Source organism: Anguilla rostrata, chromosome 12 (genome assembly GCF_018555375.3).
Source record: "Anguilla rostrata isolate EN2019 chromosome 12, ASM1855537v3, whole genome shotgun sequence".
In the NCBI taxonomy this organism is placed as follows: Eukaryota; Metazoa; Chordata; class Actinopteri; order Anguilliformes; family Anguillidae; genus Anguilla; species Anguilla rostrata.
The window spans coordinates 29,311,167-29,338,101 of NC_057944.1; the positions used below are offsets into that span (position 1 = coordinate 29,311,167).

The following is a 26,935-nucleotide window of genomic DNA, read 5'->3' on the forward strand; positions in this document are numbered from 1 at the left end:
AGCAGTGTTGCTTTCTTCACTACTGAGACAGTTTAAAGTATTCAAATTCTTACAGGAAGTGTGTAAACGTACGGAGTGAGTGGTGGCCATAGCAACCGACTTCTATTGAAATCCATTACCGGAATCACGGTCCCTGCAGAAACAAACGCTTGGCAGTTGAATAATGGCGGAGCTCTGTGCTCACACATGGCTGCTTGGCCTCAGCTGTGAGTCTCCGCGGCGTCTCGGCCCAGTGAAGCTTGTGCGGGTTTTTTCGGGAAGTCTTATTACATTTTCGCAGCGGAGCAGCTGGCCGCTCCACGAATGGCCGACTCCGAAAATGAGAGGCTGTTCCGGTCCGGCCGCCTGAACGTGCAGCGCTGGCGCCGCGGGCGGCGGCTCCGCTGCTCACCGCCGCCGGTCTGGCGGGGGCGGGCGGGTCCGGACCGAGGCGGCGCACCTCTCCCGGGTCCCGTCGCCGGGTGACGGGTTCTCCCACCGCTTCTACCGGCCAGAGCCGACCCTGAGCCGACCGGAGGAGGACGGGTGCCCCCCCCTTGAGCCTGGTTCCTTCTGAGGTTTCGTCCCATCTGCCACGGGGAGTTTTTACCTTGCCACCGTTGCTTTAGGCTTGCTCCTGTGGGGGTCAAGGCCAGGGCTGTCTGTGAAGTGCATTGTGACAGTTGTTTGTGAAATGCACTATATAAATAAATTTTGGTTTGGTTTGATTTGATTTGGTTCTGCCCAGCCAGTCACGGTGACGCCAGGCCGGATCCACAGCCGGACGGGGGGGGGAGACTCCATCGGTCTGTTACTCTCAGGTAGAGCCTTGCCGCTTACGGACCAGCTCTTAAAAAAAAAAAAAAAAAAGTTTCTTGCCGTGTAAGTGACGCACGGCGAATGGCCCTATATCTCCTCCTCTCCCTGGGCATCGCTCAGCCAGCAAGCTGAAACTGAAGCCCAGGCTAATGTGCTGAAGTGACAACGCGTGCGCGGTTCGATTTGTGTGCAATAAACCGCTCAAAACGGATACTGAAACATGACCAATCGGACTGAGATAAAGAGATGACTTCCACAGCTGTGGAGATTTTATGAGCCGGAGAGAGCACAAGCAAGAGAAGGTTAAAGGAAAGAGAGAGAGTGCACGTTAGAGAGAGAGCGAAGAAGAGCACGTTTGAGAGCGATAGAGAGAGAGAGAGCAAACGCAGGATAGAGGGGAAAAGAAGGGGAAAGGGAGGAGAGAGAGAGGCAGAAACACGACTGACTGAATTTCATGTTTCAGACTTGGGGAAGCAGAAAAAGGAAAAGAGAACGAGGGAGAGGAGAGAAAGAAAGGGGGCAAGAGGCATCAGAAATCCCTTTTTATATAACAGAATCTGTCTGTCGCTCTCTGTGTGCACCTCGGTGAAATCAATATGTCTGGCTGGCTCCCGCTCCACACCGGCATTTATCATTCTGTTTGTCTTGGTGTGTTTGGAGTCTGACCCGCCCTTCCACTGCTCTCTCTCTCTCTCTCTCTCTCTCTCTCTCTCCCTCTCCACTGCTCTCTCTCTCTCACTCTCCCCTCCGCGCCTCTGGCCTTGGAGCCAGCTGGAAAGTGAGTCTTTAAACAGCGGGAGGAGACCACAGGCCCTGATTGGGCAACGAGCAGTTAATGAGAGGTTGGGCATTAAATTAGTCATATTGCTCTGCTTGCTGTTGATTCCTGCTCCGGGCCCCCTCCCGCCTCCCCTTCTCTGACTCTTTATTCTGGCTCTTTCTGTCCCCTGCTGGGGCTTCCGGTACAACGGGGGGGGGGGGGGGTACAGAAAGGAGCGGGGGCTTGGTACATTACATTACGATTACATTTATTTGGCAGGTGCATTTATCTGAACTAATGTACTATAAGTGCATACCGAAGGTAAGTGGAACAACTACAAAACACAGGTCCGAGAGGGTACAATACTCATTACAAGGAGTCAAACTTGGAGGCAAGACGGCGAGCTACAACATCAAGATAACGATACAAGTGCAATATAAGTGCTGGAAGGAGGTACGTGTGTAATATGGAAGTGCTACAGCAACAAAGTAGGAGGATACAAGTGATAAGAGCGATCCTATATTGGGAGTGCCCCGCAGAGTAGTGATAGTGATTTTTTTTTTAAAGAAGGGGGAGGGGCGGGTTCAGAAAGGGGAGAGTGGGTGGAGTCTTGCTGAAACCAGCTAAGAAACGTCATGGAGGACAAACCTGGTTGGGATGGCCCATCTGTCCATCAGTCTGTCACATTCTCAGCCCGCCCCCTTTTCATAGTAATAATAATAATACGTTTATTTTATATAGCGCTTTTCAAGAACTCAAAGACGCTTTACAATAAGTGGTACATACATACAATGAAACATACAATTCAGAGAGGAAAAAAAAAAAAGGGAAGACCAACATCTAGGGAAAAGAGGTGAGTTTTAAGGCGTGATTTGAAGGAGGTGAGTGAGTCAGAGGTACGGATGTCAGGGGGGAGGGCATTCCAGAGTTTGGGGGGCGGACTTATTATAGTACTTACAGTCTAGCCTTCTTTAGGATTGCATAGGACTGCCCTGCGTATAAACCTGGGATTTGGGGAAAATGAGTTGGTGGGGAAGAGAAAATAATGGATCACTGTTACGGATCCGTCACGCGTGTAGTTTTATTACGCAACAGTGTGCTCATTGTGTTTTGGATAGCTTAGTACGCCCAGGACAAAGTGGGGCCGTAGCACGGCTGTGACCACCACACTCAGCACTCTGCACTTGGTACAGAAGGGCAGGTGCAGCAAGTAAGAACAGCAGTCCACATCCCTGTCTCTGCTGGTGTCCAGGGAGGCGATTGCCCCTCGCTTCTGACATCACCGTATTTAGTGTTATAAATATCACTGAACTGACCTGGGTGAATTTTACATTTAAGTAGCCTATCTGGAATAGTGACATCAGTAGTCTGTGTTAATAAGAAACATATTCTTATTCTCTCTGTGTGGACTGTGGATGTGAAAATTTTAAATGTAATTTAATTCTTGAAACAACATTATGCTTAGAAATTATGCTTACATTTATTAATTAAATGAACTATCCATATGGTGCGCGATAGGATTGCTAGATACAGTATGTCATTTCCCGGTACATTATAATACTCTATTGCTTGTAGTTGCCGCAAGAGCAAGTGAAGCCTAATTCAGAGATGGTTTGTTGCTGCTATTACATGCTGATATTTTTCTTTCTCTTTGGCTAATAAACATTCAGCTATCGCCATCCCCCACAGACACAAACAGCGTAGCCTTGCTCCGATTTCTAAAGCAAACATTATTTAAAATGCTAATGCGAACAATGTCCCACTGCATTGCCCTACGGCATAAATATTGCGCTTAAAATAGTAACTAAGTAAACATTCGCACGTCATTGAAATTACGAGTTTAAAAAAACATTTATAATGGAGTAAATCCTGGATGGTACTATAATGTGAAGAAACTGAATAACTCAGTGACTGTGACCCTTTAACTGTTTAAAGGGGGTTTGATTGTGCGGTGCAGTAACATTTGCTGTCTGCTTCTTAAGGATGTTTTAACATAACCAATGTTTTGCCTTTTGGCCTTTGATGCTAAAACTACTCTAAAGTAGAGTAACGACATTTTGGGAGTATTTACGAGGACGGCTTACTGCTAAATTTTGCAGTTGTTCATCTAGGGAAAATCTTTATAAAATCATAAAATGTTTTCTGAGTTCTTGTTTTAAACATTGTACGGTAAAGGGTTAAAACTCCTGGCATGCGGATCACTCTATCACTGCATGTGTACCGCTGCATATGCTGAATCTGTTCTGGTTTAGATTTAAGATTTATATTGTCTCCTGTTCATTTCTCTTCAGCTTCAAGTGCAGCGTACATTTTAATTCTCTCTGACGTCTGGTAGGCCTCTTTTGTCTGTAACGCTGACGTTTAGCGCTGTCCTGACGCGGCTGTGAGACGCGCGTATTGATCTCACGCTGTAACGAGCTGAATTCGGCGCGCCGACGTTTCCTGCCGGCGAAAACGCTTGGCGGGCGAGCATCGGCGTTCGAGCGTCTGAAGCGCTCCGCCCTTCCCCGCCCGGCTCCACATTTTTCCGCTGCTTTTATTTACTCTGGAGCTCTGCGGGCTCGCCTCCGCGCGGTTTCGGCATTCCTGCGGCCCCCGGGGGGGGAGGCCCGGAGGAAAACCCCGCGCCCAGCAGCGGCGCTTTGAAGGCTGCCGGTCGCACGGCTCCGCCGGCAGGGGTTCCAGCGGCGTCCTGGGAAGACCGCTCGGCTCAGTTCGGCGTTCCTCCTCCCGGCGGCCGCTGTTTCCGCGCTCCCTGCCTTTTCCCGCCTCTCCCGCGTCTCCGCGCAGAAGGAGCCGCTGGAAGGCCGAGCGGCCGTCTGACGCGTCGGCTGTCGTCGCCTCGTCATCCGTTGCCTCACGGTCTTCCCTCTTCAGGAGAGCTGGGCGGAGGTTGGGTGTTGACGTGCCCTCCCTCTCCTGACCCCGCTGGCTGCTGTTTACCCACTCAGACTCGACGCGCCTCACCGTCACACTTCTAACGGGCCCCGGGTGGTCTCCGGTGTCTGCTGGGAACGCCGCTCCCCCTCCATTCCAGCAACGGGGGGGGGGGGCTCTGCATTTAAACAACACAGGTGCGGGCCACAGAGTGGATACCGCGCATAAACATTTTCATCCGCAGTCATTTTGGGAATTTCGGGCTCGCGGTGGGATGGTAATGGATATTCCCGGGAATGAGGGATTCCTCCTCTTTTCCCACAGAAGGAGCGGGTTTGAAGTGGAGGGATCAAAGGAGGGGTGGTTGCTGGCTACGGGGCGTTTTTATTTTTCGTTTTTAATTAACGCCTCGTGCGGGTTCCCCTGAGAACGCCTGCGGGCCCAACCGCACGGTTTTAAAAGTCGCTTAAGGGCTCTGCTTAAAAAGCGGGAGGCGCAGTGCAAGTTTAGCACAACTGAGCACCTCATTTACATTTTTAAGATTCACTCGCTCTGTTAGAATCGAGGGGGGGGGGGCGTCCTGCTCGTAAAGTAACAACTAAGTGAACTTGTTCTTGGGAGACTACCTGAAGGTGCTTTTTTAGACGGGAGAACACAGACCCTGGGCTAAGTTAGATCCTCTCTTTAAACTCTCTTTCAGTTCTCCCCAAAGGCGCTGTTCCTGACCCTTCCGTTGCTTGTGGGAAAAGCCATATTTTTTGCTAATTTGATTTCCCACACAAGCTGTGAACAGGCTTCTTTGATCTGGGTACACCGCTGCAGGCCTGCGACGCATTAGCCCTCCGCTGCGTCTCTGCCCCCCCCCCCCCACACACACCCCACCCCAGCGTAAAAGGCCTGTGCTCACGTCCTCTCTGAGCCCCGCTGTGTTTTCTCAGGCCGTCTGTCTGGGCCTAGCGGTCGCCCCGGAGAGGTGGGTCCGCACGGCGTTTGATGGAATCCAGCGTCGACGCAGGAGCGCTTGCGTGTGCGAAGTGAGGCCCTCTGCGCGAGCCAACGATTTGGGGCGCTTGCGGTTTCCAACAAAAACAGTGCTCATCCAAAAAGATGAGCCACAACCTTTTGGCTCAAAATTCAAAAAGCTTTTTTGGCTCATCAGTGACTTTTTGGAATTGGCATTGGAAAGCGCTTCATATAGTTGTAACTGTGTACGTGTGTGTGTGTGTGTGTGTGCGCGCGCGCGCATGCATGTGTGTTTGGGTGTGTACGTGTGTGTGTATGTGTTGGGGAGGGTGGGTATATAAGTGTGGGAGGTCAGTAACTTGATCAGTGGGAGTATGTATGTAGGTAATTTCCTGATATGGTGGTTTTGAGGAGCAGATACGGAAAACTTCCAGCACAATAATTCCTGAGACACTCACTGTGTGCGGCAGCCCCTGGGAAGGGTGCACCGTACCGTGGGTGAGGATGACTGCGGTCCTGGTCTGGAGTGTCCGGGTGGGCCGTTTCTGCTGCCCTGGACCACGGTGTGTAACCGTAGCGGTTTCAGGTGCTAATGTGTGAGCAAGTGTGGAATTTTGAGAGCATGAAGTCTGTCGTCATAGCAGAGCTGCTACACTGAAAGCGAGTCTCTCTTCTGATGACATGTCCCATGTGCTGATTGGTTTGGGCCGAAAGAAAGGATGGGAAAAAAAAACAAGACAGAGCCGTAACAGAGGCCATCAGGCGGCTCTCCAGAAGGTCTCTTGTCTCGCACCCTGGTCCCATCAGCTCTGGATGACATGTATTAAACAAAGCCACCGCCACTGTCCTCAGATGCTTCCACCAGGACGTTGTGTAACTACATTTCCCAGAACCCTGTGTGCAAGGCCAAGTCAGTGTCCCAGTCAGGTCACTTCCCTCTGTCCTTTCCTCATTTCACAAGCCACAGTAAAACCACATTTAGAAGCTAAGAAGCTGCAGAGGCTTTTGCCCTTTGATGACAACTTGATGACATTTTCCTCCCTATTCCTCCTTTTTCCTCTGTTTTGTTTTGCTCTTTCTTGTGGTTGACTCTATGCCTCCTCTGTAACCCCCGCATTGGCCTTCCTGTTGCACTCTTTACTGCGCTAGGAGGGGTCCAACATCTTCCAGAAAGTCCGCCCCCAAAAATGTTTTGGGAAAACATTTGGAATTTTTTCAACTTTTGCTGTCCAACACAAACTGTTTGTTTCTTGAGCAGCCTGTTCCGCAGCTGTTTGAAATTCCGTCGCAGCGTTGCCTGTGTTTTGGAGCGAAGACAAAGCAGACGTGTGACCCCCTCCCCCCGCCTCCCGCCCCTCTTGTCTATCCGCGCTGGTCCGGAGCTCTGGTGGGCTCAGGGGCTCATGTTTTACATAAAGCCTGTCTTAGTCTGTCCATCTGTCTGTCGTCCCCCCCCCCATCCCCCCATCTTCCTGTGTGCCACGTGCGCTGATCCGTGCTGAGAGATGGGGTGCCCCCCCCCCCCCCCAGTGTATTCCCAGCAGGTGAGGCCTGCTTGTGTGTGTGTGTGGGTGGGGGGTGGGGGGGGGGACGGACACCTGACACATGGCAGCTGAAGCAGTGGTCAGCGATCTTGGACAGCTGGCCCCAGAAGAAGCTCGCTCCCAAATCACTACCCCCCACTCCCTACAGCTGGTTTTGTTTGGTCAGGGGTGCGGGGCGGGGGTGGGGAGCGGAGTGAGGCAGCCGTGGCACACACAGCTGGTATTAACCCCTCTTGAGCCAGCTGCTGTCGGAAGGGGCCCCCGCAGGTCTGGCCAAAGGTGACCTGCCGGCCGTCCTCTTTTCTTCTGTCCCGCCCCCCCTCCTCAGACCGCTATTGTGTCTTCAAGACCCATCCCAGCTGTTCTGAAAAATTTGACTTTTCCTTTTTTTGTGGTTGCCCCCCACTCCCCCCTCCTTCCACCGAATAAACAAAGCCTTCAAACCCCACCCCCAGCTTAACCCACGCGTGCTCACCGACCACGCCCACCCCGAGACAATGGCCTAATTATTCACGGCGAACCGTGGCTAAACGGCGACAATCTGCCCGCGAGGCCTACGTCGCTCGACAGAAGCCTGGGGGTCGGAGTACCGCAGAGGCTGGCCCAGGAGCCTGGAGGGCGGGCTGAGCCGACGGGCCGTCCCTGAGCCCCACCCTCCCCAGCCCCTCTCCCATTGTTCCATCTGTGACGAGCTACACGTGCCTCCCCATTCAGACTGGTGTGTGTGTGTGTGTGTGTGGGGGGGGCTATTGTGCGCTGGCCATCACGCCCGACACACGCTCACATTTGACAGGCGCACGCTTCGAATAAAGAGGCCGGGGGTGGTTTTCTCTTAATTATTTGCGGGGGTGTTGAAAAGGGGAGACGCGATCACCATCTGTGATTTGTTACCATAATCTCCCTGTCGAGAAACCCCCCCCAAACCCCCCTCCCCCTGAAAATCCCCGTCCCCACCCTCTGGCCCGAACCCCTCTTTGTCCCAGCCACACTTTTTTGGCTCTCCTCATTGTTTTGGATTCCCTCCTTTTGGAGTTTGGAAAGCGAGTTAAAAAGTTGGGGGGAGGGAGGTGCTCAAACCTCAGACCTCTCTCTGCCATTTACCCAAAGGCCCCATTCATGCTGGCGTCACAGAGATATTTCATCATTCCTTTAAGCTGCTCAGCGCTGTTGCAAGTTGAGGACTTGAATGTGCCTTTTGTCTGAGGGGAAGAAGCAGCTCTGGTTTCCCGGGTTTATAGCAACAAGACAAACACGAGTCTCCCGCTGGCAGTCCATTGCTAGCGCCGTTTCCGTGCGCTGTCCCGAATTCCGCACCACCCAATTCATCCTTAATGAGCTGGAGCTTAGCGCTGCCGGGCCCTCCGCTATGAACAGTAATTAGCTTTTATCTGCTGAAGGCTGCAGCGCAGCTAGAGCAGCCGCGCGCGCGGCGCGGAGGATTTGCATCGTAAGTAGCCGTTTACAGTCCCCGCTTCCTGCTATCGTTTTTAGCCGTTCGCTAGTAGCCTTCATTTTTTGCTCTTAAGCCCGTGTTTGCGTGGCGACCATTTTAGTTTGGTTAGTCTGTCGCCCTGTTGCCCTCCCCCCGGCCGGCGAGCGGGATTTGAGCTCGCAGCTCCGGAGGCAGTTGCGGAGCCAGCTCGTAGTGTGATGTATTCAGGCCGTGCGTACAGCCGCCTCCGTGCCCCAGAAAGTGCTGGAAGCTCTGCCCCGCCGCAGCTGCGGGAAGGGGGGCGGCCGCTCCGGGGCGTGCCCCAGAAGGGTTACCGCTAGCCGCGGGTCCAGGCTAGGGTTTAGGCGAGAGGGCGGAGGGGGCCTCCTGCCCCGGGGCAGCCTGGAGGAGGACGTCCTCGCCCGCGTGCGAGCGCTCCCGTCTCTGAGCGACGCTCCCGCCGCACCCTTGAGCTCGGCGAGGTTCGGTCTCACTCGGACCGGGCGAGGCCGCCCAGGTGTGCAGGCGGGGCGCGAGCAGGGCTCTCGGGGAGCCCAGTGGAGGGGAGGCGTCAGCAGACGGACGGCTTTGGCAGACCCAGGATTGTCTGGGGGTCAGAGGGCGAGGAGGGACTGGGCAGAGGAGGCCCCGCCCACCCCAGACAGCTGCCTCCCCGCATTAGCATGACAAAGCGCAGCGCCGCGATTATACGCGCCGTCCCGGAGGAAGAGCGCAGCCGGCCGCCTGCTGCAGGACATCTGTGAGCCCTCAAACAACCCCAAGGCTGGAACGCGCCCGAATCGGGACAGGCGCGCACGGGGAGGGGGGAGGCGTTCGGCTGAGATGAAGGGAGTACTGCCTTAGGATGTCACGCCCCAAAAAGCCGACTGCCAGCCAGACTTGAACGTGGAGAGGAAGCCGTGGAGCTCGTGTTTTTCTGTCACGTTCACGGTTTCATTTCAGGGTTGTGCTGTACGTTCATGGTTCTGTTTCAGGGTTGTGCTGTACGTTCGTGTTTTTCTGTCACGTTCACGGTTTCATTTCAGGGTTGTGCTGTACGTTCATGGTTCTGTTTCAGGGTTGTGCTGTATGTTCATGGTTCTGTTTCAGGGTTGTGCTGCACGTTCCTGTTTTTCTGTCACGTTTATGGTTCCGTTTCAGGGTTGTGCCGCACATTCATGGTTCTGTTTCAGGGTTGTGCTGGAGAGCATTTGCAGAAATACCCTGAGGTTTTTGCAATTATTGCCTGAAGCTTTTATCTGATGATGTCGGCTTCCTGCTCACGTTCATACTCCTGTTTTTAAAGAACACAAAAGCTGTGAGTGAAGTAGCTGCCGTACGCCTCAGCCCTGAAACCGTCGCACCTTCCTCTCTGTCTGCGGCTTCCTTAAAGAAGGCGGCGCGTCTTCGCGGGGCGAGTATAAATATCCACGGCGGTGCGTGCGTCAGCCGCTCTTCCGCTGAATGTAGAGCTGGCGTTTTCTCCGGGCGCTGTGTCCAAGCGCTCGCGCGGGAGCCGTCCCGGTAGCCGGCGGGCCTGCGGGTTCGAGGGACGCCTCCTGCTTTTTAAAAAATCGGCTGTGTTTGTCTTCCCTTTGGGCATGAGGGGAACGGGGTCCACAGCACTGGCTGCTTTAATTAACCTCCCCCCCCCCGCACCCCCCTCCCCCTGGCCCTGGCCCTGACGTTTGCATAAGTCAGAATGTGGCGAGAGAGCGTGGGTGGGCTCTCTGGTTGTAAACAGGGTGTATTCTCCACGTTTTCGCTGGGCACTGGAGTCAGTTGTCCACCCCCTGAGCCAGACAGAGTTTTAGTTCACACCACTCTACTCTGTACCTGACCCTGTTCCTCTTCTGTTTCTTCCTTTTCTTTTTCTCTCGCTTTGTGTCCTGAAGCCATTTCTCCTTGCTTTCATCTTGCTTTTACTAAGTATAGGGGCTGTGACTGTGTGTGGTGTGTGTGTGTGGTGTGTGTGTGCCGTGTGCACGTGTGTGTGGTGTCGGCGTGGCGTGCGACGGTGTGTGTGGTGCGTGCGCACGTGTGTGTGTGTGCTGTCGCGCATTGTGGTGCGGCGTGCGTGTGCGTGCGCACGTGTGTGTGTGTGTGCGTGTGCGTGTGCGTGCGCACGTGTGTGTGTGTGTGTTGCACAGTTTGCACGTGTGCATGTTTTTTTTATGGGTCAGTGATCTGCCAGAAAAACATATTAGGATTTATTTCCAGATGTTTGGGCAGTACACAGCACACGTCATGATATTTTGTGCTAGTATGGGTAATAAACAAATAAATAAACGTGGTCAATAAACAAAGCCGTCTGCTAGCTTCGATGTCAGGTTCTTACTTTCTCCAAATACGTTGAAGTCCTTCGCTTGAATAACTAACATTAACACATTTCTTCATTATCAGGAAACTGATTTGAAGGTGGTGGTAAACACTGGGGTTTTACAGACTAACAGAAGCGTTGCATGTAAAAGAACTAACTTTGAAGTAACTAAATAACAAAAAGGCAGCTCCTCAGGGAAGTCATAAAGTTGAATGGCAATTAGCAGTATGTGTCAACTATAAAAGTGGTCTGACAATCAGCACTTTGAATCGTGAGTTTTCAAAGTAACATGAGGCAACTAACTGAGTTCCACTTAGTGCCCAAATTGCAGGTGCACCTGTCACAACAACTGCAGAATGATTTAATGTGGCGTGGGGAACAGTGTTGAAAATTATGACGTTATGTATTAAACACGAACTGCTTCAGCAAAGAGGCCATTAAATTGCTAAACACACCAAAACTACAGCCTCAAAAAATGACCACAGAATTGAATCAACAGCCCTGTGAATCAAGTCTCGTCAGAAACTGTATACCATGAGCTTCACAGAGCTGATATATATGGCAGGGCAGCCATTTTGAAACCCTTTGTATCGTGAGCAAATGCACACAGATACATACCCTGGTGTACGGAACACAAAATCTGTGCCCCTGAGCAATGGAAAAAGTAATATAGCCCGTGGAACCGACTTCTGCTCTTTTTCCTACATCTGGACGGGTTTATGTTCAGAGAAAGCCAGAGAAAGCCAAAGAAAGCCTTCAGACCCGCAGTATATGTTGCCAGTTGCTAAACATGGCGGTGGAGCTGTAACGGTACTGGCAGCTTTCTCATGGGAGCCATTGGGCCCCGCGATTACTCTGCTCGCTCGTATAACAGCCAAGGAACATGAAGTTGTTTTAAAAGACCAGGTGCACCCTACGGTGCACACCCTGTTCTCTCATGATGGTCCCCAAATTCCAAGATGGTGACGGTCCCATACACACTCCTAGACGAAATTCGAGAGTGGTTTCACGAACACCAGGATATGAAGTCAAGTGCATTCCCAGGCTTCCACAGTCATCAGATATAAACATCACTGAACCTTTACGGGAAGTTTTGGAGCTTAGAGTGCAAAGTAGACTTCTACCTCCTCCGTGCCTAAAATAACTGGAAGCTTTTTTTTTCTTGAAGAATGATCCAGTATCCCACTACACCCAGTTCAGAACTTGTATGGCAGCATTCCTGAGGGTTGGAAGCTGTTCTGATGGTGATGGGTGGTCCTGCTCTCTACCATTTTCTTCATATTCATGTATTGTAGGATTTTTCCATTATTTTGTCCCGTACCTGTACATGCTAATATTGATTAATTCTGTTCATTCACTGCAGTGTATTTATGTTAGTCATTGGTACTGTGAAGCTGTGGTTAGTGCAGAATTTCTCAGGATGGTTATCATACCGTGGCAAACCCATGCCGTGACATGCCCAGGAGTCAACGATCAAAAAGGAGAAAATACTGCACAACCTTAATGCAGATCTACTTCAGTATAGTGGCAAAATCCAGTGCCATTGGTTAGCGGTTATACCAAGCTTTAAAAAAATAAAAAAGCTGCATCGTGGCTGAGACTGTGCTGGTGAGGATGTGAAATTGCCATGGCACCCGCCCGTGTGTGTGCGATTGTGTGTGTGTGTGTGTGTGTGTGTGTGTGTGTGTGTGTGTGTGTGTGTGTGTGTGTGTGTGTGTGTGTGACTGTGTGTGTGTGACTGTGTGTGTGTTTTGTCCTCGGCGATGGTGCTGGTGGGGTCAGACGTGAGGGGTTTTCTGGCCTCGGCTGGGTTTGGTAATGTCTGAGCGGGGGGGAGCTGCTGTTCACGCGGAGGACCGAGCGCGAACAGCGTCAGCGGAGCGAGGCGCGGAGATCGCCGGATTATGCAGCAAATATCCGCCGAACCGGCCGGGGTCTCGACCGCGTTCCACACCGCCACACCGCCGCCCCGCCACCGCGCTGCCCCGCCACACCGCCACCCTGCCACGGGCTTGTTTCCGTCAGAGCTCCTTTCCCCAAACAGGCAGCGTCAGGCGCCCCTCTAAACCCTTGGTAGCAGCGGTTGCCATGGGACCAGGTTGCTAGGCAGCAGGAGGAGGGAGGCTGGGCTTGGGGTGGGGGTGGGGGGGGGCAGATTGACGTAGATGAAGGGGAGAAATGAGAAGTCATACCGTGACGGACCTACGCTGCCACCCTGATTGCATGCATGGTCCTGACGACTCAACAACAACGGCAGGAATTAAAACGAGAGAGAGAGAGAGAGAGAGAGCGGGAGAGACAGAGAGAGAGAGAGAGAGAGAGAGAGAAAACATGAGTAAAGGAGAGGGAAAGCACAGGAGACATAGGAAGAGAGAGAGAAAGAAAGCATGTGTGAGGAAGAGAGAGAGAGAGCAGTGGGGGGGGGGGGCTAGCCAGCGGTCAGTAGTTAGCCGTGTGGTCCGTCTGGCTCTCTCTAAAGCCCGTGGAGACGGCGGGCATTAGCACTGTTGAGCCACGTCCTGCTGGAGCTGAAAGCTGGCATGCGGTGCCCGCCTGCCACAGCCAGGAATTACCGCCCCCCGCCCCCCCCGCCCCAGCGTGCCAGGGCTCCACCCGTGCTGCTCTGAGAGGGGTGGAGGAAGCCGGGGCGGACTCTGGCGTGCGGTCCAAAAGCGGGGCAGAGCGGGCGCGGCGGTGAACATGAGCGGCGTGTGGGGCGTGCGGTCAGGGGCTTGTGTGCGTTTATGGGGATTAAGGGAGCGCAGCTACGCGCCGGCTCTCTTATGTAAAAGATTAAGAGACGGAGAAACTGCGTGGGACGGAACGGCGAATCTGTGACTGCGACTGCGTGAGCGACTTCCCGGTCACGCCCCCCCCCCCCCCCCCAGGTCTGTGACGCTCTGCGGGCGTGCCTGAGCTTGGGGCACGTTGTTAGGGTGTCTGCGGGTAGTTGCCATGGGTGCTGACGCATCGGCGGGGAGGCGGGGCATCGTGGGGGCGCGGCGCTGTGTGTGCTGGAACTCATCATTGATTAGCTCCTTTAACACAGGCCGCTTCCCAGAAAGGACTGCTGTGGGCTGGGCTAACCTGCGGCTGTGGAGTATGCTTTTAAAGCTGCAGATTGGAGTGCATGCGCACAAACAGGAACACACACACACACATTTATACACACACACACACACACATATAGATACACATACTCACAAACACTGTATAAATGCCCTGCTCTCTCACTCATACACGCACTCTCACACACAGACAGACACATATAGATACACACACTCACACACATGCACTGTTCTCTCTCACTCATACACGCACTCTCACACACAGACACACACATATAGATACACACACACACATGCACTGTTCTCTCACACTCACACACACACTCTCACATGTACACACACAGAAACACTCACCCTCTCACACACACTCACACACATGCACTGTTCTCTCACACTCACACACACACACTCACTCTCTCACACACACACAGCCACACACACACAGAACCCTGTAGCGGTTATAAATGGGAAGGTGAGTAAAGAGGCATCCATCTCGCGCGCTGATCCAGCGATGGATCACTCTGGCTGTTAGCGAGCGTTGGGAGGGGCCGCAGGGCACCGTGCCCCACGGGGGGGTGCGCCGCTGTCCCTGTCCCGCTGCGCTGAGTCACAGCTCGTCCCACTGCCCGACACTGCCCCCTGCAGGCGGATCTGTGCCAGCCTGCGTGCTCAGCCATGAGGGCACTGCCTCCAGAGCAGCATGCTCTGAGACGCTGCAGATTTACACACACACGCTCTCTCTCACACACACACACACACACACACACACTCTCTCGCTCTCTCTCTCTCTCACACACACACACACGCTCTCTCTCTCTCACACACACACACACACACGCTCTCTCTCTCTCTCACACAAACAGCTCTCTCTCTCTCACACACACACACACACACACACACACACACACACTTCCCCTCTCTCTCACACACACGCACAACTCAAACAACACAAGCACACACACAACATCCCCATAACACATATCTCTGCCACATCACGTCACACACACAACCTTTACACACACATAACCCACGTGTATACAGACACAACACACACACACATACGGCTACACACACACACAAACACACACACACACACACACACACGCTCTCTCTCTCTCTCACACAAACATGCTCTCTCTCTCACACACACACACACACACACACACACACACACATTTCTCTCTCTCTCACACACACGCACAACTCAAACAACACAAGCACACACACAACATCCCCATAACACATATGCACGTGCACACAATACACGTACACACACACAACCTTTACACACACATAACCCACGTGTATACAGACACAACACACACACACATATGGCTACACACACACACAAACACACGCACACTCTCACACATGCTCTCTCTTGCACGCACACACACACACACACACACAGGCTCAGTTTCCCCTCAGTACAGGCCATTGTTTTGTGGCCCCTCTGCCTTGGCGTGGCTGTGCATCGCTTGGCTCATCGTGTGGCTCTCCTCCCAGTCAGAGACGGTGTGTGGATCATGGGCTGGGGGTCTTGGGAGCTGGTGTGTTTCAGCACGCGTATGAGCGCTCTGCTGAAACCTGTTTATACTGTCCTCAGAAATATTACTCTGGGGTTACTGGTTCTGCGGAGGGAGGGAGGGAGGGAGAGGTGTATTTAGTTCATCCACACACTCTCACACAGCCATATCAGGGAAAAGCATTCAAACCCAGTCCAGACATGGCCATTTGATACACTTTCTCCTGAGTACCAGTCTGACAGTTTAATGGTATTATAGATGTATAATTCTAGCAATAATAAATCACAACATGTTTTTTTTTTTGTGCTAGTGTAAGCTATAGGCAGTAAAAAGTATTATGGGGCAGTTGTCCAAAGGTCTTCTGGGTAATGTGCACACGGAATATAAGATTGTTCTCTTGCCTATGAAAGTGACCCAGCATGTACACCATGAAAATGGGTGTTTTCTTTTTTCTTTTCTTTTTTTAATTCAAGGAAAGTCCCCAAGTTGCGCAAGGATTACGTTCCTTGGACAGAAGCGTGAGAACCGTTATACACAACTCTGCAATGAACGCGTAACAAATGACACATTTTTTGGGACAAACGTGTGGGGAATATTGGGTGCAGTGCAATATTTATGGATAGCAAACAAAATGATAAACTTTTACGGTTGAGATAATAATGACTGGATAACCCACAGTACAACATGGAAATACAAATCATGCGCAAGTATATTTAAGGACTGTACATCCCTTCTTATTTACCTTGCATGTATTTTTTTTTTAAACATCATCATCGTCATCACATCATCAGGTGCTGAGGAAGAAGTTGCACAAAGTAACTTATGGATGAGTGTTTTTTAAAACATCCCACTCTCTCAGCTTCAGAAATCCAGTGTCCAGAGTCCAGTGGCACCTTGAATATTTAAAAAAAATATTATTGTAGTATACATATATATTTGCTGTTGCTTCAGATTTTTCAGTTTCTCTGAGACATTTTACTGAAGTCTGGATTTACATAACTTGAGGGTTGCATAGGTTGAGGGCTTTCTGTTTTGAAGAGAGATTCCGGTTTGAATTGCCTGCAGCAGAGAGAGGAGAGGGAAGACTGAGGAAGATGAGTGACTGACTGTGAAGATAATAATAGGAGAGGTGGAGGAGTCACTGACACAGAAGCAAAGATGGAGGGAAGAGGCAGGGAGAGAGACACAGAGTGGAGAAAAGAGGCAGGGAGAGAGAGAAACAGAAGGAGGAGGGGAGTGAGAATGAGTAGGAGAAACCAGGGTCGTTGGCACTCACAGAGAAGGGTCAGTGATTTTTACTTGAAAGCTTGCCACACTGGGATTCTATGAGCTGCAAATCATGAGTATTTGAGCAGTGTGGGGCTGCCTGAGTGTGTGTGTGCGTGCTTGTGTGTGTGCGTGTGTGTGCGTGTGAGTGTGTTTGAATGTGTGCGTGTGAGTGTGTGTGTGTTTGAATGTGTGTGTGTGCGTGTGTGCGTGCGTGCTTGTGTGTGTGCCTGTGAGTGTGTGTGTGTGTGTGTGTGCGTGCGTGCTTGTGTGTGTGCCTGTGTGCATGTGAGTGTGTGTGTGTGTGTGCGTGCTTGTGTGTGTTTGAATGTGTGTGTGTGCGTGCGTGTGTGTGCGCATGCTTGTGTGTGTGTGTGTGTGTTTGAATGTGTGTGTGTATGTCAGTGTGCGTGTGTGAGTGTGTGCATGTGAGTGTGTGTGTGTGTGCGTGTGTGAGAGGGGTACACACAGCTCAGGCCTGAGTGTGTGTGTGTGCGTGTGCGAGTGTGTGCATGTGAGTGTGTGTGTGTGTGCGTGTGTGAGAGGGGTACACACAGCTCAGGCCTGAGTGTGTGTGTGTGTGCGTGTGCGTACGTGTGTGTGCGCAGGTGTGTGAGTGTGTGTGTGTGTGTGTGTGTGTGAGAAAGGGGTACACACAGCTCAGGCCTGAGTGTGTGTGCGTGTGCGTACGTGTGTGTGTGTGTGTGTGAGAAGGGTACACACAGCTCAGGTCTGTGTGTGTGTGTGTGTGTGTGCAGGTGTGTGTGGGTGTGTGTGTGTGTGTGTGTGAGAGGGATACACACAGCTCAGGCCTGTGTGTGTGTGCGTATGTGTGTGTGTGCGTGTGTGTACGTGTATGTGTGCAGGTCTGTGTGTGCGTGTGTGTCCGTGTGTGTGTGCAGGTGTGTGTGTGTGTGTGAGAGGGGTACACACAGCTCAGGCCTGTGTGTGTGTGTGTGTGTGTGTGTGTGTGTGTGTGTGTGAGAGGGGTACACACAGCTCAGGCCTGTGTGTGTGTGTGTGTGTGTGTTGAGGCCTGTGTGTGTGTGTGTGTGTGTGTGTGTGTGAGAGAGCGGTACACACAGCTCAGGCCTGTGTGTGTGTGTTGAGGCCTGTGTGTGTGTGTGAGAGAGGTACACACACAGCTCAGGCCTGTGTGTGTGTGTGTTGAGGCCTGCACGCTGCAGTGAGGACACACTCAGCGCTCAGCACACAGCGGCTCTGTGAGCACATTGGAGCGGCGGTGCTGTATATGGGTCAGGAGAAATCTGGATTGGATCAATTCCCTCCCACAGCTCGGGCGTGTGAGCGCGCATCCCACACTGCTCCAGCAACAGCACACGCACACGGGAAAACAGGAGCTCCTTTTTAGGCATTTTTATTCAGGCAGGAGTATTTATGCAGGGATTACAGTGCATTGTGTAACATAGCAAGTCTCTGTCCACGATTCTTCACGGATAAGAGCACCCGCTGGCGATGGGCTATGCAAAAAGCGTGTTTCACCTGTGCGTCTTACTGAATGCGTAGGTAACAATGCATAAAATCGGTCTAAAATTTCTCGCAGCACAGGGAGGGAAATGTGCAGTTCTGAGGTTTTGGGAGCGCACTGTTTCATAAAGGGGGGGACCTCAAGCTACATGTGATGTCCCTTTTTTTGGATGAGGTCATTGTGTTCTGCAGCCATCCCATTAATAGGCTTATGGAAGGGACACTCCTGCAGTGCCTTGCCCACGGTACATTGTCAGGCTAATCTCAGCGTTACACAACTGTTTTTCTGTCCCTCGCTCTCTCTCCCCCTCCCTCCCGCTCACTCTCTCCCTCTCTCCCTCTCTCTCTCTCTCTCTCTGTCTCCCCCCTTCCTCAATCTCTCTTATCTCTCTCACCATCCCTCTCTCTTTCTCTGTTTCCGTTCCTCTCAGTAGATTATTTTACCTCAGGAGGCAGCACAGGGGACGGGGGGATGACGAGGGGGAGGGAGAAGGGGAGAGCGGGAGCGGATGCTGGGTTCTAGGGAGCACAGCGCAGGAGGGCCTTGGGGTGTGTGTGTGTGTGTGCGCGTGCGTGTGTGTGTGTGCGTCCGCGCGCATTAAAGCCCTAAGCTGATGAGAGCGCAGGGAGAGGTGAGTGTGTCGCAAAGGGACAGCTGGGAAATAACAGCGCGCTGAGCGCAGGCAGAGCAGTGGGTCGCAAGGGAGCTGGCGATAATCAGCGCGCTGAGCGCACACTCCGCTCATCGCATCCTCTCTCTTTCTGCAGCTAACTCACCTCTCCTCTCCCTCTCTCCTCTCTCTTCTCACCTCTCTCTCTCTCTTCTCTCCACCTCTCTCTCTCTCTCTCTTCTCTCGCCTCTCTCTCCTCTCTCTTTCTCTCTCTCACACACGCTCCCTCTCTCTCTCTCTCTCTCTCTCTCTCACTCTCTCTTTCTCTCTCTCGCACACGCTCTCCCTCTCTCACTCTCTTTCTCTCTCGCTCTTTCTCTCTCATTCTCTCACTCTCTGTGTCTCTCTCTCTCTCTCTCCCTCTCCCTCTCTCTCTCTCTCTCTCTCTCTCCCCCTCTCGCGTCCTCGTCTTTGACCTCCTCCTCTTCCTCGCGTTGTGCTCTGTGACGAGGCCGAAACAGGAGCGTTGCGCTGAGGCGCTCTGTCGCGTGCGGACACCCCGCTGGACACCCCTCCGGACACCCCTCGTGTTTTTCACGTTTTCTTCCTCCTCAAAGTTCGCCTCTTAGAAAGAGGAGTGCTGCTTTTTTTTCCTCTCTCTCCATCGATCCCCGAACCAGGACCGACTGGAGGTTTTTGGACGTTGCCGTCGATGTGCGTCTCTGTTTTTTTGCTGTCGTTCTTGCTCTGAGCCAACTTTGTGCGTCCACGATGAGCTTCGACAGCGGGGACGGCGAAGCGGTGGAGGCGATAGAGCTGAGGTGAGTTTGGAGGATGTGATTTGCTGTTGTGGACGCAGATCCACTCGCTAGTCCGCGGGCGTCCCTCGCTCACCGCTGTGCATCCCTTAATGTGATCAGCCTCGGCACAGCGATCAGCTGTCAGGACTGCGCGGCGGCGAACTTTCTTGGGAAGGCGCGCGCCTGGCTGATTAGCGTAGCAGCTGGTTAAACCCGAGTCCGCGTGTGAGCCGCCCTCTCAGCCAGACAGGCTAATGCCTGCGTTAACATGCGCCATCACATTTTACACGTCTTTATTTCCACCGCTGGGACCGTTTCAGAAGAGCTGTGGGGAGCGAGGGGGGGAGGGGGGAGGGGGGGGGGGGAGGGGCGCGGGCGGTTCATCATCCAAATTTGTTTTGGATGTAAATGGAGCTTCGGCGGCGGATCAGATCGTCTGAGTAAGCGTCAGAGCGGATGATTGAAGGTTAGGCGGGGCTTGGAGTGCCCGTCGAGGTGATGTAATCTCGGCGGGGGCGGGGCTTGGAGTGCCCGCTGAGGTGATGTGGTCTCGGCGGGGGCGGGGCTTGGAGTGCCCGTCGAGGTGATGTGGTCTCGGCGGGGGCGGGGCTTGGGGTGCCCGTCGAGGTGATGTGGTCTCGGCGGGGGCAGGGCGGTCATCGCCGAGAGCGAGAAGACCGCGGAAGATGGCGGCGGAGATAAACATCGCCGCCCCCTGTTTGCGTTTGCATGCCGCCGGGATACCGAAGCAGCCCAGCTGCACTGAGCGCGTGCGGACTGAGCGCGGGGACGGGGCGGGGTCGGGTTTGTGACCTAACGCACCACACGGGCTCATTTTTAAATGTCCCATTTGAACATGGTGGCATTTGCCCCCCAAGGCTGTGGGTAGCCCTGCAGTAGCGGGGTGAGGGTGCTTTCAGCAAGTTTCTGTTGTTGCCATGACGATAGATGGACTGCACGAAACGTATATTATGGACCACAGGGACCTTCTGGATGCTTGCGCTGTCCCAGGATGAGGAACCCAGGCACCAGCAGGTCCAGATCTTTGACCCGCCAGACCCGTGTCCTCAAACTGCAGTTACCGGAGTCAGATCAGGATTTCCCACAGGCTACATTGCCATTGTCATCACCGTTATTATTAATTTACGTACATGTCTTCATGCGCTTGGCAGAGGCTCTGGTTTTGGAGCACAGTGATGTGCTGTGATTCCGGCTCATCCTCTCTGTAAAGCCCTCCGCTCCCCCTGCACTTGGCCTTGGGAAGGTGTGGTCTGATTGGAAGGGGATTATAGCGGCTGTGTGTGGAGATTAGCCCACAGGAGCTCTGCTGGGGGGGGGGGGGGGGCAGGAGAGTGTGAGTCCCCTCCCCCCCATCTCTATCTTCCTCTTCTGTGAACGCTGCTTCTGTGCATATCAGTAAAAACTAATACATTCCCCAGAACTTTGCCTCTGGGTTGCCATTTTCTAACAGTGGTATTGGTATCTACATTAACCCTTTGTTGTAAGATCACAAGTATGTGATCAGAATGTTATTACCATACCATTCTAATACTGATGTAACAATCGCTGCTGGTAACTGACAGCAATGGTGTTCTGGAACACTGACGTAGAATTTTGAAAAAGACATTCCAGAGAACATGCTCTTCAAAGGGCTAAAGGATGGACGGAGGTGCAGATGCTCCCTGCAGGCTGCAGTGTTGCCCGCTGCTCCACCTGTCTGGCCTGTGTGAGGGTGGGGTTTGGGGGGCTGTTCTGAGGAGCCGCCACTGGACCTGCAGCACATTTCCGCTTTCATTAGTACCAGCCTCCATATTAGATTCCCCAAAGCACCTTAATTGACTTCCTGGTCCAGCTAATTGAATTCTGGGTAATCTCCCCGGCCCGCTGGTCCCTGGAAAGCATTAAGGAAACGTGGGCGCGGGTCACTGGGAAGAGACGATGTTTACCTAGCGCGTTTTCCGCTAATTAGACGGGTCATGGTATCCGCACGTCTGCTCGCCTGAGTCGGTACCCATAGTGCACCCTGCCCTGTGTCTTGCCCTCAGTAGTGCGTGGCAGCCCATGCAGGGCAGAGTACAGGTCAGACAGGCTGTGTGTGGCTGAGGACCGTGTGCATTCACTGCCATTTTGGCTCTGTCAGGTGTGTCTCGGGGGGACAGGAGGCCCGCGGAGCCACCGGCTGCCTGGATCAGAAGGCCCCGAGCCAACGGTGAGCCCAGGAAACGGAGGAGGAAGTGTACGGGTGCATTGTGGGTAAACTGTGTGGAGCAACCGAACATGCTGGGAACAGAAGAGAGGAGTGGGAGAGAGAGAGAGAGAGGTCTGAGGGAGAGAGTGAGAAAGAGAGAGAGAGAGAGTTTGTTGTTTTTTATTTTTAATTTGCCACCCAACCCAGGGCTATATATCCAATTCCCACCCCAGTCTGGAATGTCGGACTCTAAATGGCTAGGGCCCTGAAAAAGGAGCTGGAATATTCCATTCATGTCATTGCATCAGCATCAGTTCTGGCCCCACCCCCACCCCTACCCCCACCCTTACATTCTGGGGCATGGAGAGGGTCACACGCTCTATCAGGGGTGGTGTTGTGGTGGGTGCATCACTCAGAAGGGATCTGTATCTTCTGGATCTATACCTTTCACACAGGAGACCCCGGGGTCTTAATGAGGAACTGTCCCTGTCTCCCTGCTTTACGTTTTAATGACACACAGGGTTTATGTTCTTAATTCTCTCTGCTATCCAGCCTGCTGTTTGTGAATACTGTGGAATCGATACTGGGAACTGGGACAGTGTGTATATATATTTAGATGCATTTGTTGTTGTAGGTGTCAATTATTTTGTTACCAATCAATTGTGAACATGAGGATAAATACACCCCTCCCCTCATTATTTGTCTTGACTCTGAAGAGGAGGCTGGCTGCATTTAGGCTATATTATGGTTAATAAGCGCTACTACCCTTTGAGCACTCCAGTTTTTACTTGGCTAGGCTCATCCTTTGGAGAGGTTGCCTGGGTAATTAGATTCTTTATCGATTATATAAACTTAAGAGTGTGAGAATGCAAAAAAAACGGGATTTAGAGAGGCTCTGAGAATAGGGGGGTACCGAACTGAACTAGCCGGCGCGTCGGAGGGCTGGAGCGTGTTTGAGAGCGGGTGCGGCTCGAACCCGCTGCACGCTCGCCTGCTGCTACCTCGCTGTGCTATCAAACACTGCCCGCCAGCCCCTTAACATACGGAGGTACCATACATACATTTACACACATACACATGCTTGTGCGCGCACAGACGCATATGCACACACACACACACACACCGTCTCCTTGACGATTAGAGGAAATGCCGCATCATGCTGGGATTTGTCTTTGTTCCGGATTTTGAAAGTTATCCGCTGAAATGGATCTCTCTTGAGTGCGATGTTTTATTAATGACCGGTCACTGAGTGTGCTCTCAGATATTACAGCGAGTTCTTACTCTTATGGCTTTCTCTGCTTTCTCCTTTTTAAACTGATGAAAAGATGAATTGTGTGAATTTAAGTGACGACTGAGTGGTAAAAAAAAAAATCCTTGGTTATGGGCCAGGACTTTGCTCAGTGAAGCGGGTGTAACACACACACACACACCCGCACACACACACCACACACCGCACACACACACACACACACACACATACATGACTGTAGTACATACAGCACATATGTCACACACCTGTGTGTTGTGAGGGTGACCCTGCAGCACAGTCCCACCTGCAGCCAGGTTTCTGCCAGCCTTGCACAGGTGTTCAGCCTCAGCATCAGGGCTTAGACGGATTAAGAGAGCAGATTATATTACATCGGGTCTGTGTGAGTGGTGCCTGGGCGGGGTGGCTCCTGCTTTTAGTGGGCCAGCCCCCCCTCAGGGCTCATCACTGATATCTAATATATCATAATATATCATATATATATAATATAAGGCTGGAGACACTGACCTCACATTGGTTTAGGTTGGATGGAATGCATTAGGAACTGACCCCAGATCAGTGTAGGCTGAATAGAGTGCATTAGACACTGACACCAGATCAGTGTAGACTGCATGGATTACATTAGATACTGACCCCAGTTCAGTGTAGACTGGATGGAGTGCATGAGACACTGACCCCAGATCAGTGTATGCTGAATGGTCTGCTGACGTGGTGTGTACCTAACCGTTCTCTCACCCCAGAGAGAGGCTGTCAGTGCCGCGCTCCAGCCCCTCCCTCCCTTCTGCCTCTCTTCCGTTTTACACCATTCTTCCTGCGAGGAGAGCTGCCGGTTGCCAGGGAGACGGGCCAGGCCGTGCTCTCTGGGTCACCATGGCCTGTGTGTGTCTGAGAGGCCAGGGAATTGGGACTTCTTGTGACAGCCTTGTGTGTGTGAGTGTGTGTGTGTTTGTGTGTGTCTGTGTGTGTGCGTGCGTGTTTCTGTGTGTCGGTGCACATGGGAAGCATATTCAGTGTTTTGTGATCAGAATATTAAGCAGCCAGTGGGTGGCTATACCACCCCAGTCGGTTTCTCCTGTCTGACGCTTAAAGGTACAGTAGTTGGCCTGGCTTTCTGAGTGTCTGGCTCATAGACCCTCCAATAAAAAAAGCCATTGGTGTCTAGGCCAGTAGGGGGCAGTCTTCCCTCTGCGCTAATGAAAAGACCAGACTTGAAATACATTAGCAAGGAGCCAGGAACACTGTGCTGAGATGGTGTTTGTGGTGCTATGGTTTCTGTCCACCGAGGCTCTCAAGCAATTGTTTGGCAGCCCCTTTCGAAAAATGGTCAGTTGGCCAATTTTCTGTTGTAAACATGTTTTGGGCAGGACGTGTTGAGCAAAAACAACTGCGATAGCGTACATTTTTCTCTAATGGAGCACATGTGGTCCCTTTTGGGCTCGTGTAACTTCTTTGGAGTTGATATAACGCTGAGAATTTGACTGCGGTGACGACCAGTTTAATTTATGATCTGATGGACGCAAGACGACTCTGATGCAGCTCCACTCCCGATCTCGGCGCGTTACCATTACCTTCTGCGCGTAGCCAGTTGCTAGCATTTTTTTTGTTGCTAAAATACCTTCGCCATACTGTATATATTAGAAAAATGTCTATTTGACGTTGAGCGTCACCTGTGGGGTTTGTGATGAGGGTTGGAATCGCTCTGCTTCGGGCTCATGGAGCGGAGCGCAGTCCGAGCGTGATTTTGGCTCCCGTCTCTCCTGCTTTTTGGGGTTCATCCAGTCCATTTTTAAATGAAAAAAATAAGAAATCAATCCGCCTGCAGCAAGCCGAGCGCGCGCGAGGGATTCAGCGCGACTCAGCGCGGTGTGCTCGTGCGCTAGGAACCGCCGCTCAGCTTAGAAACCGCACCCCGAGTCTCCACGGCGAGGGGCGGACAGCGATTCATTAGTTCCCCCTCCCCCCGCCCTCTTTTGCGGAGTGGCGCGTCCTGAACGTCGGCCCGGGATACGTACCCCGTGTGTGAACGAGGTGTTAAACTCCGGTCGCAGCCTGCTGGTCCGATTCCGTGGGAATTATCGCAGAGTTTCCCCCCCGCCCGCCCTGGCCAGATTCCCCCCGCCCGCCCTGGCCAGATTCCCGGTCTGCTGCTCAATATGGCCGTCTGATCCTCGGGATTAATTGGAAAAAATAACCCCCGCCCCACCTGTGATGAGCGGTCTGGCGTGAAATGGCAGCCGCTTGGTGATTAGGAGCCATGTTATGAATGGTGAAATCGTCCTGCTGTCTGTGGGAGGGTTCGCATGAATCAGGAAGTGTGCGCACAGCCCCAGTCTCAGAGGGCTGCTGTGCTTGCTGGGATTTGGAGTGTTACAGCGCTACACCTGAACCGTGTGCGGTTCACACACCTTGTTTCTAAGGCCCAACTTGCCTGCTGATTGAAAGGAAACAACAAAAACAATTACACCCCCTTGACACAAATGGATTTTAATTAGTTATTATTTTAGACGTATTTACATTCAATTGTATGTTTCATGTGCATCACATATAGGCTACTTAATCTTCAGTTGAGTGGAAATGTAGTTTATTTTTTTGTTTCTATTTTAGTGTTTATTGCCACTAAATCAGACCTTTTTTTCTCGTCTGTCTGTCAGTCTTCCTCATTTGGCAACGTCTCATTGGTCGTTTGGGTTCATTTTTCCCCCCAACACCGACTGCGACACCGTGTATCTGGAGCAGGTCTGTTACAGCCTCACAGACTGAGAACACAGACGCGCTGCTGCTGTTCCTGAACGAGCATCGGCAGAGAATGCCGAGGAAGCACTGCTGAACTTGAACGCCGTTTGAAAATTCCCTGGAATCATTTCTCTCTTTGTTATTGCCCCCAATTTGGTCAATATTGTCTGTTCAAGTCAGGTAGGGGATTGCTGGCTGTTGCAGTCTTCTGACTGAGAGGTGGGTCCACAGCTGGGGTGAAGATGTGGTTTTGAGTCATTGAACACATATCGCAGACGCACTGAGAGGTACGATAGCATCATAAACAGGTTGCATTGCGAGTCTTAAAAACAGTGAAATGCATGAAAATGGCGGAGACTTGAGTAACTGTCCTGCTGCGTTCAGCAGCGACTCTCCCGGCCTCTGTGTGCGCTCACTGAGCGTGTCCGCCTTTCTGGGGACGGCGCGATTATCCGCCCGTTACGTCCCCGCTTTGCGTCCGAGCCGCTGATCCGATCAGTGGTCACTCCCCGCATCGGGTTTGAGAATAGCTAACACGGTTAGCTAGCTGTTAAACCCAATGTAGTGTTTGATACAGGCCCCTTTAAAGCTACATTGAAGCTAGCAGTTGTACATGTATACGTACATACCACTTAGCGTGTAGCGTGTTTCTGTTAACTGTGGTTTTGCCAGGGCTTATTCACATCATGTATCTGCCTTAAATATCTCCCCCCCCCATTTTGAGCCCCAGTTTTCCAGTCGTCCTTTGTAAGGCCTGTCTGTGTTTGCCAGCTGATTCACCGCCGTGGCTTCCTGAGCGCGGTCTCACGCGCGCGCGCGCTACAGCGGGCGCCGCTAGCCGCCGCGTCCCGTTCCCGTCCCCCGCCCCGCGTCGCGTGGGAAGACCGCGCCTCTCGCGCACGGCTGCGCGGCGTGGGCTGGGCGCAGGGGTCCGATCCGCCAGAGGAGGCGCTGACGCGCAGCGCGGGGGAGGCGCTGCCGGCTGAATCCGCCCTCCCCAGGCGGTTGCAGATTCAAAGAAAATGGAGTCTGCTCAATGTCAGATCTTTTCACGGAGCGTCTCTTTATCGTAGGATGCTGTGTTTCATTCGTTTATCACACGTCTGTGTTCCTCCCCCTGTCTGCCTCGTCTGTGCTGTCCTCCCTTTCCTTTCCCTGAAAGACTCACATGCTCCCCCCCCTCCACTCTGTCTGACTCTGTGCCATTGGTATCCAGGGCCTTATGGGAAAAGAGGAGCTCTAATCTGCAGCTCAGACTCAGCACATGTGCTGCAGGTGGGCAGGGGCCAGAGGA

The 26,935-nt window shown here is 52.5% G+C and overlaps 1 protein-coding gene across 6 annotated transcripts in view; it reads left to right on the forward strand.

Annotated features, from left to right (window-relative positions):
* numbl (NUMB like endocytic adaptor protein) overlaps nt 1-26,935 on the forward strand; it is a 55,600-nt gene that overhangs the window by 9,657 nt on the left and 19,008 nt on the right. The window contains exons 1-2 of one of the 6 annotated variants that reach the window (XM_064303757.1): nt 19,009-19,474; nt 21,594-21,662. The exons of 2 other annotated variants lie outside the window; for them this stretch is intronic. In XM_064303757.1, coding sequence (XP_064159827.1) covers nt 19,425-19,474; nt 21,594-21,662 — 119 coding nt within the window. In that variant the 5' untranslated portion in view covers nt 19,009-19,424. 3 more of the 6 variants (XM_064303760.1, XM_064303758.1, XM_064303761.1) reach the window with 3 other exon arrangements.